At 40.6% G+C, this 13,003-nt stretch overlaps 1 protein-coding gene across 1 annotated transcript in view; it reads right to left on the bottom strand.

Annotated features, from left to right (window-relative positions):
- NOC3L (NOC3 like DNA replication regulator) overlaps positions 1-13,003 on the bottom strand; it is a 122,493-nt gene that overhangs the window by 49,026 nt on the left and 60,464 nt on the right. Inside the window, exons 11-14 of the mRNA XM_077454239.1 lie at positions 11,011-11,142; positions 7,712-7,792; positions 5,644-5,744; positions 2,659-2,731 (exon numbers count right to left, since the gene is read on the bottom strand). Coding sequence (XP_077310365.1) covers positions 2,659-2,731; positions 5,644-5,744; positions 7,712-7,792; positions 11,011-11,142 — 387 coding nt within the window. The remainder of the gene's footprint in view (positions 1-2,658; positions 2,732-5,643; positions 5,745-7,711; positions 7,793-11,010; positions 11,143-13,003) is intronic.

Raw genomic sequence — 13,003 nt, 5'->3', positions numbered from 1 at the left:
CTCAATCTTTGGTTAAACACAGAAAATCCATCTGACATTAACTAATCAACCAGCCATAAAAAAATAAAACAAATTAGCATAACATTATACTGCTAATGAGATTTTAAAAAGACTATAAAATAAAGGCAGACATAGCTTGGCTTTCATCAGTCTCTTGGGTGATTCATTTCAACAGTAGCCATCTCATACTGGGAACAGAAATCAAAATATTCATAATTCTAAGAGGTCTCCAACCTATCAATATAAAATTTATCTCAGCCATTAACCGTTCCAGACCATGCCACACAGATATACTGCGGCAGAATGGCTCTTCTGGACGAAATCCCTTATGGGTACGTCCTACCCTTTTTCACGGACGCACATTTTGCTTGGGTACAGCATTGAATGACTGTGCAATTGTCAGCTAAAGTGACGCAGTGCCAAATTGTAAAAAGTGCTCTGGTCAGGAAGGGGGTAGAATCTTCGGGGGCTGAAGTGGTTGAAACAGCTGAAAACCCCGGTAGGTGATTTTTACCTGCAGGTAAGCCTATAATAAGGCTTACCTGTAGGTAAAATATCTCCTAAACCTGTATGCACTCTGAAGGTCCGGCGGATGCTGCCAGAAAATTAGAGCTCCTTGCCGGAGTTTCGTCAGATTAGGCGACCAGTCAGAATGTGTAACAGAAGTGACATTTCGTTGCCATCTTGCTACACACCGCACTCCTCCACAGTAAAGATAAAAGGTGAGAAGGAGGCAAGTGGACATCTTGTTACACCTACCAGAGTTTTGCATTTTACACTTATTTTTAACAGTAAATTGAGTTTATATAGTGAAATACAGTACTTAGAACTCCGTCTGACTGTAGTTGTTGAATTTTAAAAAGCAGCCAACTTCTGTCAGATTAGTAAACCTGCGAGATCAACAGGTTTGCCGCTGCTTTTAAAATTCAACATCTAAACAGTCAGGCCCCTTTCACACGGGCTAATAGAATTGTGCTTTTAGCTGCGAACAGATGACTTTATCTACTGCAGCTAAATGCACACAATGCTTTCCTATGGCCCCATTCACACACTGCGTTTAGTGACGGTTTTGTTACATGCGGTTTTATGCAGATAAAAAAAATAAAAAAGTCGACTGCATCCAGGAACGATTTACTGCAGCTATCTGCACATAACTGCAGGTAATCGCAGTGTACTACTTCTCCTGCAGATAGCAGCGGCAACAAGGAAAGAAAAACAATAGGAAGCACATCAGAAATGGCAAGAATTTTCAAAACGCAGCTAAAATGCAGCTGAATGTAAACGCAGCTAAATGTAGCTAATCGCAATGTACAACTGCAAGTGAATGCTGTGCCAGGATTCTCTGAATTTCAGAACAAAACATGCTTTTAACAGCGGCAGAACAGCCGCCCATGTGAAAGGGGCCTTAGAGTTCTAAGTACTGTATATCACTATATAAACTCAGTTTACTGTTAAAAAATAAGTGTAAAATGAACACTATTGAGCATTTCTTCAGGGTTGTCACATGCAAAGATACAAAATATTTGCAAAAATGTATGTGTATACACACAATGTTTTTGTAATCAAACTTTTTCCCATTCAGCTCAGAGAGTTGAATACTATTTTCTGATATTTGCTCAAGGGTTGGTTGAGCACAAATCTGGCTTTTTATCTCTCAGCTGTAGTGGGTTTTCCATTGTTATACGCAAGACATCTACATTTAGGAATGTCAAGTATATAATAAAGACATTTTCTAACAGATATTTCACTGGAGTAATTTTTTCCATTAAATGTTTCATAGTGGTCAAGGAGAAGAAAACACACATTTGTTTCCATTGCACTCGTGATCAGCGGATCACGAGTATAAAGCCAAGCTCCTGCAGACCCTCAGAGCTGTACGCTCGTACCTCCCATATGGACAATTACTTAAGCGCAGAAAGAATTAATGAACTATAAGGACAGTGCAGAAAGAATTCATGAACTATGAGGACACTTACCAGCGCCCTTGCAGTTGAGAACTACATGCTGTCTGCAGCGATGGAAGAAGGGACATAGTTTATTTATTCACAGAATTTTGTGAATGAATGATGTGGTTGTGTGGGCTGAGCCCTATACTATTTTTTTATATTGTGACAGCAGGTGTGAGGAGAGGATTCTTTCCCTCTGTTATGGGGCTGCTACATTAGCAACATGTTACACCAAGTGAACTCATCCTTCAACAGGTAATGTGAGTCCTGCTTGCATCTGGCTGAGCTTTTTAGTTTGGTTGACTACAGTGCATGTAGTTTTACTAGTACAAGGTCTTGATGGGAGGCACTTCATAAAAACAGCAAACTGGGTACAATGAGCCCTATGCATAATGTGTGGTGCAAACTCTTCCAATGATCTTTTAGGACAGGCTACTGGAAAAAGAGGTGAACCAATCACACAAACAGAATTCACATTTCTTGGGGTGTTCTATACAGAAACATTGCACAAACTGCACCAGTGCGACACTGTTTCAATGAAGATGATGATTTTAAATTATATTCTAAGTTTTAGAAATGACTGAAAAGTTACAACTTTACTTGGAAGCAACTTTAAAGACTGCCTATTACTACACAGAGATATAAAACACTTTGGCATTTCCGTTTCAAGTGGAAATCCCCAATAAAAAAAAAATAGAAAATAAACACTTACACCAGAATCAATGAGTTTATGGAGAACAACCAGAAGGTCATCAAAAAATTCTACATTTATCAGGTGTGCAAACCTGAAAAAAAAAAATGCGTTAGACAAAATTTAGACAAGGACTTCATTTAGAAAAATCTCACGCAGCCTGAACAAAACTCACATAACAAATCAAGTTTTTCACTGGTAAAAGGACAAGTTCACTTAGTAAAAATAAATAAAATGCGCATTGTTTTGCAGGTAGGAAAAAAATGTGCATTTTTTTTTTTTTTTTTTTTTTTTTTTTTTTAGGAGCCTGCAGAGAATTGCATCCGCGATCAGAAGCATAGCTGTCTGCCCATACCTTGTAAGGGCAGGCAGATACCCTGAGAGCAGGAAGATCAATGGACGAGGATGCTCACCAGTAGCCTCGCAGCTCACTGAAGCCGTTAGCTGCAATGGCATTTACAGTAAACGGAGATCCCCAGCATGCCGTCACAGGGAGGGAGGGTAGCAGGGGTGGGAGCTAAAGATGCTGAAAAAGGTTACATGTTACTTCCTAAAAGCAGTGTAACATGCTCAAAAAGTCAACTTATCCTTTAAGGGTTTATTCACACCTAGGCAAATTAATGGCAATACGTGAAACGTGTGTCAATGTAAGCTAAATGTATGGAAATGTACACAAGGCAGGAATCAAGCCTAAGTTGTGAATAATAAAACACTGGTAACTGGTAGGTTTCCTGCAAAAACTAAACAAAAAATATATATATATAATTTATCAGTCCATTTACGTTGTATCCTGTGTTATGCCCTGAAGGGCAGGTTTGTGTTGCTGCTGAAACACATTGGCTGTTTTATATGACTTTTTGCCAACAATTAAAATGATCTTGGGCCCTTTCATCCAGACTGGTACTCCTTTTTGTATTTCTATAGTTTGAACTATTGCTGGGTACCCATTAAGGAAAGCCTTGCTGTGTGATCGCCACCTAACCAAAGATATTGAGCCCGTTTGAAGTTTTCCTTCATCTGACTGCACATCCAAGTCTAAAAGTTCTCAGCACCTCGCGGAGTATGTTGCTCTGGAGTCTAAATATATAGTCGTCTGTCTGAAGTTCAGCGTTACCAGTTTTGTTTTTTTGTACCTGTGACAGTAATAAAATGTTTTAAAAGGACTCAAAAGTTGCAGACTTGGAAAAATCTTTCATTAGTCTGAAAAAAAATCTCATTCCTACTGGTTACTGCTTTCTACATCATGGGATCATAAAAAGTCTATTGTGTACCAAGTACAAGGATACGCAAACTGGTAAGGAAATAAGCCAATAAAACTACCTATAAACACTACATGGAGGTCAGACGCAAGACATGATCATTTTGTAGAACCAAAACGTTTTTCATATTGTTATATGTATGCTTGTATCTCTCAGGCATTCATCTCAACCACTTGCCAACTGCAGAGGACACTGCTGATCACAGATTGAGGTCAAGAGCCCATCAGCGGCTCTATACCACATGATCGGCTGTATCCAATCACAGCTGTAAACAGAAGCCAGTTATCGGCACTCCTTCCCTTATGCTGACAGCATGAGGAGAGGAGAGTCGATAACTGGCTTCTCCCAAAAGGGACATGTACACCGATAAGCGTCCTGATGATCAGTGCAGTCGCCCACCAGTGGCCATCAGTGCGGCATCATCTGTGCAGTCTCATCAGTGAAGGAGAAAAATTATCTGTTTGCAAAATTTTATAAATAAAGTATGAAAACTTCCCCTCCCCCCCCCAGTAAAATTTTTGGTCTTCTTTCATTTCTTTAGCAACAGATAAAAAACCGAGTGGTGATTAAATACCACCAAAATAAAGCGGTTCTATTTGTGTAGAAAAAAAAAAAAAAGATAAAAATTGTTTGGGTACAGTGTTGCATGACCGCACAATTGTCAACGTGCGACAGCGAAGAAAGCTAAAAAATTTCCCTGGGCAGGAAGGGGGTAAAAGTGCCCGGTAGGCATGTGGTTGATTTATGGCATAAAAGAACCCAGACAATCCAGCTTATATATTTCAAGGAAGCCGCAGTGGAAAAAAATAACCCGGCCAATCACCAGCTTTTCTCAACACATAGCAAATATCCCTTAACTAGACAACTGGCCAGAGATCCTCCCGTGCCTAGGTTATTTTAACAAATACCATTCACCAGCAACTCTGTAAAAAAGCTGTAACAAAATATGACAAAAGTGAGGTGCTGTGAATACTTTCCGGATGCACTGTATAAATATGTGTTAGGAACCTTAGATTGTAAGCTGCTTGAGGGCAGGGACTGACATGAATGTACAATATATTTGTAAAGCGCTGACTAAATTGTTAATGCTATAAAAGTACCTGTAATAAACGTATCCTGTATCAATTGTGTGCAGTTCCCATGACAGGAACAGCATGCACATCTAAAAGGAAATGGGAGGTGTTCCTTTACAAATATCAGGCGAAAGCTCTACCTCCAAAGGTCTCCAATTAGCAAGGGGCTCAGTCAAGTGATAGTGAGAATGCTACTCTAAGCCAGTGTTTCTCAACTCCAGTCTTTAAGGCGCCCCAACAGGTCATGTTTTCAGGCCCTCCATTAATTTGCACTGGTGATTTGATCAGTTTCACTGCCTCAGTAATTGCCACTGCTGTTTCATCTGAGAGAAATCCTGAAAACATGACCTGTTGGGGAGCCTTGAGGACTGGAGTTGAGAAACACGGCTCTAAGCTATAGGATTAGCTCAGAACAGCCGTGTGATCACAGCCATTCTACAAAACTGCATTTCCATATGTCCAGAGTACTGCTTTCTACAAAGGTGAAACAAAAAATTAGACCATCTGCACCAAGCTAATATTGTACAGCAATTCTGTAACACTTTACACGTCTTATTACCATACTTTATTATATTTAAAAATTATAGTGCATAAAAAAAAAAAAAAGCACAAACTCAAATAACACTACTGCACGTATCCCTGAATATTTCCTCCCCCCAGACTAATACACTCACTTTGCCAGGCCTTCCAAGACAGCAGGAAGGAGAACAGATTTTTGCGCTCTCTTCAGTATTCTGAAGTAGGTTAAAAAAACAATGTTCAATGTTTCCGTATGCTGTGGGAAAAATACAGACAATTATTTTAAGGAACCACAAGCTTGTAGTTAACTCTCCCATAGCCATATATAATGCAAAAGTGGCCACATACTAAAGGTTTCATTCAGATCAACATTACAACATGTAATTGTTGATAAATTTGGTTAATATTATAAATAAAAATGACAGTTTGTGGCCAGCTTTAAAGGCTACAAGGAGAACATTTAAACATGTCCAAGTTATGTGACAAATGACGACAATGTGAAGTGCATAGTTAGATTCATGCATACACAGTGAGGGGAAAAAAGTATTTGATCCCCTGCTGATTTTGTACATTTGCCCACTGACAAAGACATGATCAGTCTAGAATTTTAATGGCAGGTTTATTTTAACTGTGAAAGACAGAACATAAATATCCAGAAAAACACTTTTAAAAAAATTATAAATTGATTTGCATTTAAATGAGTGAAATAAGTATTTGACCCCCTATGAGCAAGATTTCTGGCTTCCAGGTATGCATCTTCTATACCAAGTCATTAAGGTTTCGAGGCTGATGTTTGGCAACTCAAACCTTGAGCTCCCTCCGCATATTTTCTATGGGATTATGGTCTGGAGACTGCCTAGGCCACTCCAGAACCTTAATGTGCTTCTTATTGAGCCACTACTTTTAGGCCATGTGTTTTGGGTCATTGTGATGATGGAATACCCATTTTTAATGCCCTGGCTGAGGGAAGGGGGTTCTCACCCAAGATTTGACGGTACACAGCCCTGTCCATCATCCCTTTGATACGGTGAAGTTGTCCTATCCCCTTAACAGAAAAACACCCCCAAAGCATAATGTTTCCACCTCTATGTATGACAGTGGGGGTGGTGTTCTTGGGGTTATAGGCAGCATTCCTCCTCCTCCAAACATAGCGAGTTGCGTTGATGCTAAAGAGCTTGATTTTGGTCTCTTCTGACCACAACACTTTCACTCAGTTCTCTTCTGAATCATTCAGATGTGCATTAGAAAACTTCATACAGGTCTGTACATGTGCTTACTTGAGCAGGGGGACCTTTTGGCCACTGCAGGATTTTTAATCCTTCATGGCCTAGTGTTACAAATTTTCTTGGTGGTTATGTTCCCAGCTGCCTTGTGATCATTGACAAGATTCTCCCTGTAGTTCTGGGCTGATTCCTCATCGTTCTCATGATCATTTAAACTCCACTAGGTGAGATCTTGCATGGAGCCCCAGATCGAGGGAGAGTGACAGTTATTTTGTGTTCTTCCATTTGTGAAAAATCACACCAACTGTTGTCTCCCTCTCACCAAGTTGCCTGCCAATGGTCTTTGTAGCCCCATTCCAGCCTTGCGTAGGTCTACAATTTTGCCCTTGACATCCTTGGACAGCTCTTCGGTCTTGGTGGAGAGATTGGAATCTGATTGATTGCTTCTGTGGACAGGCGTCTTTTATACAGGTAACAAGCTGAGATTAGGAGCACTGCCTTTAAGAATGCTCCTAATCTCAGCTTGTTACCTGTATAGCAGAAATCTTGATGATTGATGGGGATCAAATACTTATTTCACTCATTAAAATGCAAATCAATTCATAACTTTTTTGAAATGCGTTTTTCTGGATATTTTTGTTGTTATTCTGTCTCACCGTTAAAAATGAACCTACCATTAAAAATAGACTGATCATGTCTTTCTCAGTGGGCAAACGTACAAAATCAGCAGGGGTTCAAATACTTTACCTCACTGTATGAATTATTAAAAGGAAAAAATACTTTTAGAGACTGTAATGATGACCATTTCAAAGGAGGAAAGAAATGGGTCAATTTAAAGTGTAGATTACCACACAAACATTTACAGGCTGATCCAGTAAACCACAGACAGGCTAACTTGGTACTCCAGCTGTGCTGTAACTACAAATCCTACCATGCCTCTACCTAAGAGTCATATATGTTGTGTAACACAAAGCAACTATAATTTTCTGAAAGGTCATACCAGTTTTAATTTCTTTTCTTTGCTTTCTGAGGCTTCGGCTTCAAGAAGTTCTCGCTCTAGTTTTTCTTCCGTTTTCCTCCACTGAAAATAGAAAGATACGCAAATCAATGAACGCAGGTAAGTTATAACAGTGGTTGCTGTGTCAAATGGTCTGTTACCCCCAAACAAAATGCAGCAGAAAAGCCTCCTACTGCCACAGCTTGGCATAATCCTAGCACATATCGCATGCGGACCCCTGAATCTCAAAAGGTTGAGGGGATGAACCTATCAACACAACAAAAACTCTCTAGTCATTTTGTCCTGACCCTCTACTATTCAGATACAAGGAGGTTGTGCAGTATACAATTTTTAACCTTCAAAATGGAGAACTGTGAGCATCTAAAAGAGCAGGGTTGGTTTTATATTCTGTGCGCACTTCACTTCACAAATGTTTTCTGCTTAAAGCCCAACTGAATTTGGGGTTTTATAATTTAATACATCCCTGGTGCATCAAAGTAAAAGGTGTGCAAACACTTACAAATTGTGCCACCACCTAAATAGGAAAGCTGGTCATCTGCCAGTATGCTGTAGAGAAGGATCCTTGCTCCTAATATGTAGAGATGAGCTTGTGCATCCTCTAAATTCACCTCTAGCCAAACCTCCCTCCTTTATTTTTTACTACAATGGGCTGTCATTCTCACCCACAGTCTACCTCTGTTTATGTGGGCTGTGGGGTGGGAATGACCCAGCTTAATGCTCACTGGAGAGGAAAAAAAAAACAAACACACACAGCACAAGTTTGCAGTTTGGCTACAGTTTGAAAGATGCCTGAGCTCACCACTATGTGGTGTGACCCACGATAGGCTTGTTTTTTCACTGGGGGGGGGGGGGGGGGGGGGGGGGTAGTACAAATCGTTCTGTGTCCACTGTTACAGGAGTGTCGGTGAGGGAATGGAGCTTGTCCCAGCTTTGTTGATCACTAAAGGAGAGAATCCATGAGGTTGTGTGATGATGATGATGATAATGAATGGTGCAAAAATAAAAGAGGATAATAGAACGAAGATAAAAATAAGGATGACAAAAAATACAAATACAGATGGAAAAGGAAAATAAAGATGGATGGGGGGGGGGGGGGGGGGAGTAAATATGAAAAGAAAAACAAATGGAAATAAAAATAGAAAAAAAGAAAATAGAAAATAATGATAATGGTAGTGTATGGTAAAAGATGAAGTGTTGGTGCAATATCAATTCAACCTTTTTATCTTAATTTCCTTATGCATTTTGCACATTTCAATATCACGCCATTCACATTATTTTTTTTTTTTTTTTTTTTTTTGAGTTGACCTCACTTTGCACCTTTTCCACACTTCATCATCCCTATGAGTGACTACCAACAATGCTTTTATACTCCCACACCCATGGCATTCTCCATGACTAAGCTCTGAGGGCAGAGCGAAACGCATTGAAAAGTAGCCTGGCTGGAGCCCAGGCTGAGGCTCTCTCTCATCACACAACCTCGTGGATGTGCAGCACCAGGGATTCTCTCCTTCCTTTGGGGTACCAGTTATCACTCTGTAAAGGTCTGACATCCTCCCTACTAAGCCAGGACTGGAGCTCTTTAATTGCCAGGGAATGAATGAATGATTTGTATAGCACTGCAAATGCAAACTAAATCGCCTCAAGGCACTTGGTCCACCCTGTGTTGTCCTGCTTCTTAGAAGAGGTGGGTCTTGAGTTTATTTTCTGAAGGCCCGATGGTATTCTTCCATGCGGATGTTCATGGGTAGAGTTCCATAGCCGTGGTCCTTGGACTGGGAATTTTCGTTCTTCCTTTTGATTTGTAGCGGGACTTGGGGATGAGGAGGCGGTTTTGGTTAGTTGATCGGAGGTTGCGATTGGGTGTGAACATGAGCTTTGCTGACTGAAGAGCTCTAGCTTTGACTCAGCAGGGGGAGTTTCAGGCCTCTGCAGAAAGACAACTGCTTCATAGTCCTTCACTACACCAAGCTTTGTCTGCTCCTAAAGTAAAACTATTAGACTGTGTACACTTTTGATGAACCTCAAATGCATTTTAAGGATTTAGGTTGAAAATTTAATTGGACTTTAATAAGTGGAGGTACTAGTATCCTCTGAACCTTAGTAGAATGCCAGTAGTATCGGATTTACTAAGGTGTACATTAACCATGTGCAAGGATTTATTTTTTGTTTAGTTTCATCTCCCGATGCATATGATTGGGTAGTCAAAGTGAACACGGCTTCACCCTATTTACTAATCTCAGTAAAACATTGTTGTTAAAGTGTACTTAAACCCAAAAACAAAAATACAGTATATAACATTACAGCTTAGATGTGGTGGCTGCATTGTTTTTTTTTTTTCAATCTTTTTTCCCCCTTTATCCTCCAGCAACATACTTCCTGTGCTAGGGTGACTAAGACACTCACTCAACTATCTATGGAAGAGCAATGTTGTCACCCTAGGCTGCTCTCGAGGTGTACTACAAGTCCTCCTCTCCTTCTCCATTACATGAAGGTGGGGTATACGGTAAATCTGTAGTTTTGCAGAAGATATCTGACAAGGCAGATACCATTGTTTGAGTTAAAGAGGAAGTAAACCCTAATAGGTTTACTTCCTCTTTGATTCCCTGCAAAGGTAAAGCATAATGGACTACTATGCATCGCATAGTAGTCCATTATGTGTCACTTACCTGACACAGGAGCCAGCGAAGTCACCGCTGCCCCCTTGTGTACGGAGCCTCCATCTTCTTGGTGGGTCTCGCTGCTCCGGTGCTGTCATTTGATGGAGCCGCCATGACGTCACTCCCGAGCATGCACACGGGAGCTGCCACTCGCGGCATATCGCCGTTAACAGCGGAACGCTCAGTGCGCCTGCGCGCCGCTGTCTACGGCGCATGTGCCATAGACAGCGGTGCCTGTCTTTTGCCAAATATCTCCTAAACCATGTAGGTTTAGGAGATATTTATTGGACCTACAGGTAAGCCTTAATCAAGGCTTACCTGTAGGTCAAAGTGGTTTGTAAGGGTTTACAACCACTTTAAGCTCATAGGAAGTGAGACGAGGAGGCCACTGTATTTTTTGGCAAGATCAATTGGTATTTTTTTCTACGTGTAAGAATACACTTGGTACTTGGCCTAAAAATAAGAAAAAACTAATACAGCCACCATATCCAAGATATGTGAACATGTTCTACACCTTTAGTATCTCAACCCCAATGTAGTTAAGGTATTCTGGAAGGTCAACTTGAGAGTCAGCAGGTTTCAATATCTAGGTTTACTATAATGAGTCCTAACACAAATTTTTACCTTTCTTTGCATTCTAGACAGATTCTTCCTCTTGTCTTTGTAGGACATTAGTTTCTGCTTGGGTGCAAGGTCTTCTGCATCCTTATTCAGTTGTACCTCTTTAATTCTTAGATGGAGCAAGATGTTCAGCACCTAAAAAGAACATTGATGTGGTAAAACTATATAGGTTTAATTAAGCTGCTTTACCACTTAAAGACCGCCTACCACCAGATAGGGGCGGCTCTACTGCGCAAAATCACCTATATGTCATTTCGTGCAATAGATACTGTGGGTGCACGCACATTGGACAGAAGGGGAGCCGATCAGTGGGTCCAGTGGACCCAATGTCCGCCGGCCACCCGCGTCCGTTCCCCAGAGAAGCAGAACGGCAATGTAAACAAGGCAGATTGCCATTCTGACAGGAAAGAACAGTGATCTTTTGTTCCAACTAAGCAGGAACAGGGATCTCCGTGTTCCTCCAGTTAGTCAATCCCCCACAGTTAGCAAGCACCTCCTAGGGACACCCTTAACCCTTTGATCACCCCTGGTGTTCACCCCTTCTCTGCCAGTGTCACTTGTACAGTAAACGTATATATTTTTAGCACGAATCACGATTAGGGTCACTGGTTCCCAAAAAAGGGTCAAGTGTCAGCCACAATGTCGCAGCCCTGCTAAAGACTGCTGATAGCCGACATTACTAGTAAAATAAAACAAAAAAGTGTGGCGCTTAGGTGGCAACAAACCACATGAACCAGTAAGGCACTAATTCAAGCAAAGAAAATTACATACACTTAAAAAAAAAAGGAAATTATGTGTAAATTCCGTTGTATATTAAGAGATCTTACTCCCAGGTGGAAGAGTGCATGAACCTCATGCACACAAAAGGTTAAGGTAAATAAAATTAATTTAACATATACAGTCCATCAAGTGAACGTCTAACAGTCCTTGAAATGTGTAATATCAATCACAATTCCAAACTTGAGGCGACGTGAAAAAAGGTGAAATTCAACTTCTGATGTGTAGAATAATACCACCACCACCGTGATAAAGAAGGGGAGAGGAGGCTTACCAAATGACGTGGACTCAGAGGAAGGCTTACGCCTCTCGAGTCGTATGGGCCTGTAGGTTAGCAAACCAGATAATCATACATCTAGTATGTAATCTCCCGCAAGTCTTCAGGTCATGAAATCATCCGTAGCGATCCTCCTATAGTGCTCATCCCACGAAAATAGGGGGCTCAGGTATCAAATACCATGGAAGTAGAAAACTAACATAGCGTGATACCGTTTTAACATCCAATTTATTCAAAAATAATAATAAAATTACACTCACATTTGGTTCAATCGTAATAACAGTCAGAAAGTAGCGATGTCTGTAAGGGGGTCCACCCGACGCGTTTCAACTAAACAGCCGTCCTCTGGGGGAAGTGTATGTAATTTTCTTTGCTTGAATTAGTGCCTTACTGGTTCATGTGGTTTGTTGCCACCTAAGCGCCACACTTTTTTGTTTTAATTTTTGTATGTTACTGTGTAGTCTTCAGTATTGTTGGCAGCTGGGTAGAACACATCTTTTCACAGCGCAGTATTTTTTTACACCTTTATTACTAGTAAAATAAAAATGCCAAAAATCTATCCCATGTTATAACTTTTGTCACACTTTTTTGCTTATAGTGCATAAAATAAAAAACCGCAGGGGTGATCAAATACCACCAAAAGAAAGCTCTATTTATGGAAAAAAAAAGGAAATCAATTTTATTTGAGTACAGTGTCGCACAACGGTCAGTTAAACACAGTGCCATATCGCAAAAAATAACCTGGTCATTAAGGGGGTAAGGCCTTCAAGGGTTGAAGTGGTTAAGCTAGACAGCAGAGTGGAGTACAGATGTATGAGAAGTGGGAACTGTTCCTCCTATCAGCAAAATACAGCATTACGAGCCAAGCATTTTTCCGCTCACTATGCTTGGTAGGTGTATCAAAAACAAATTACACATTAGACTAGGGCTTGACAAATTTGT

The sequence above is a fragment of the Lithobates pipiens genome, unplaced genomic scaffold, assembly GCF_037356315.1.
Source record: "Lithobates pipiens isolate NorthernLeopardFrog02 unplaced genomic scaffold, aLitPip1_a1.2 Scaffold_25, whole genome shotgun sequence".
NCBI classification, from domain to species: Eukaryota; Metazoa; Chordata; class Amphibia; order Anura; family Ranidae; genus Lithobates; species Lithobates pipiens.
The sequence above is the reverse complement of the archived record's forward strand: the minus strand, read 5'-3'. Positions and strand labels throughout refer to the sequence as shown.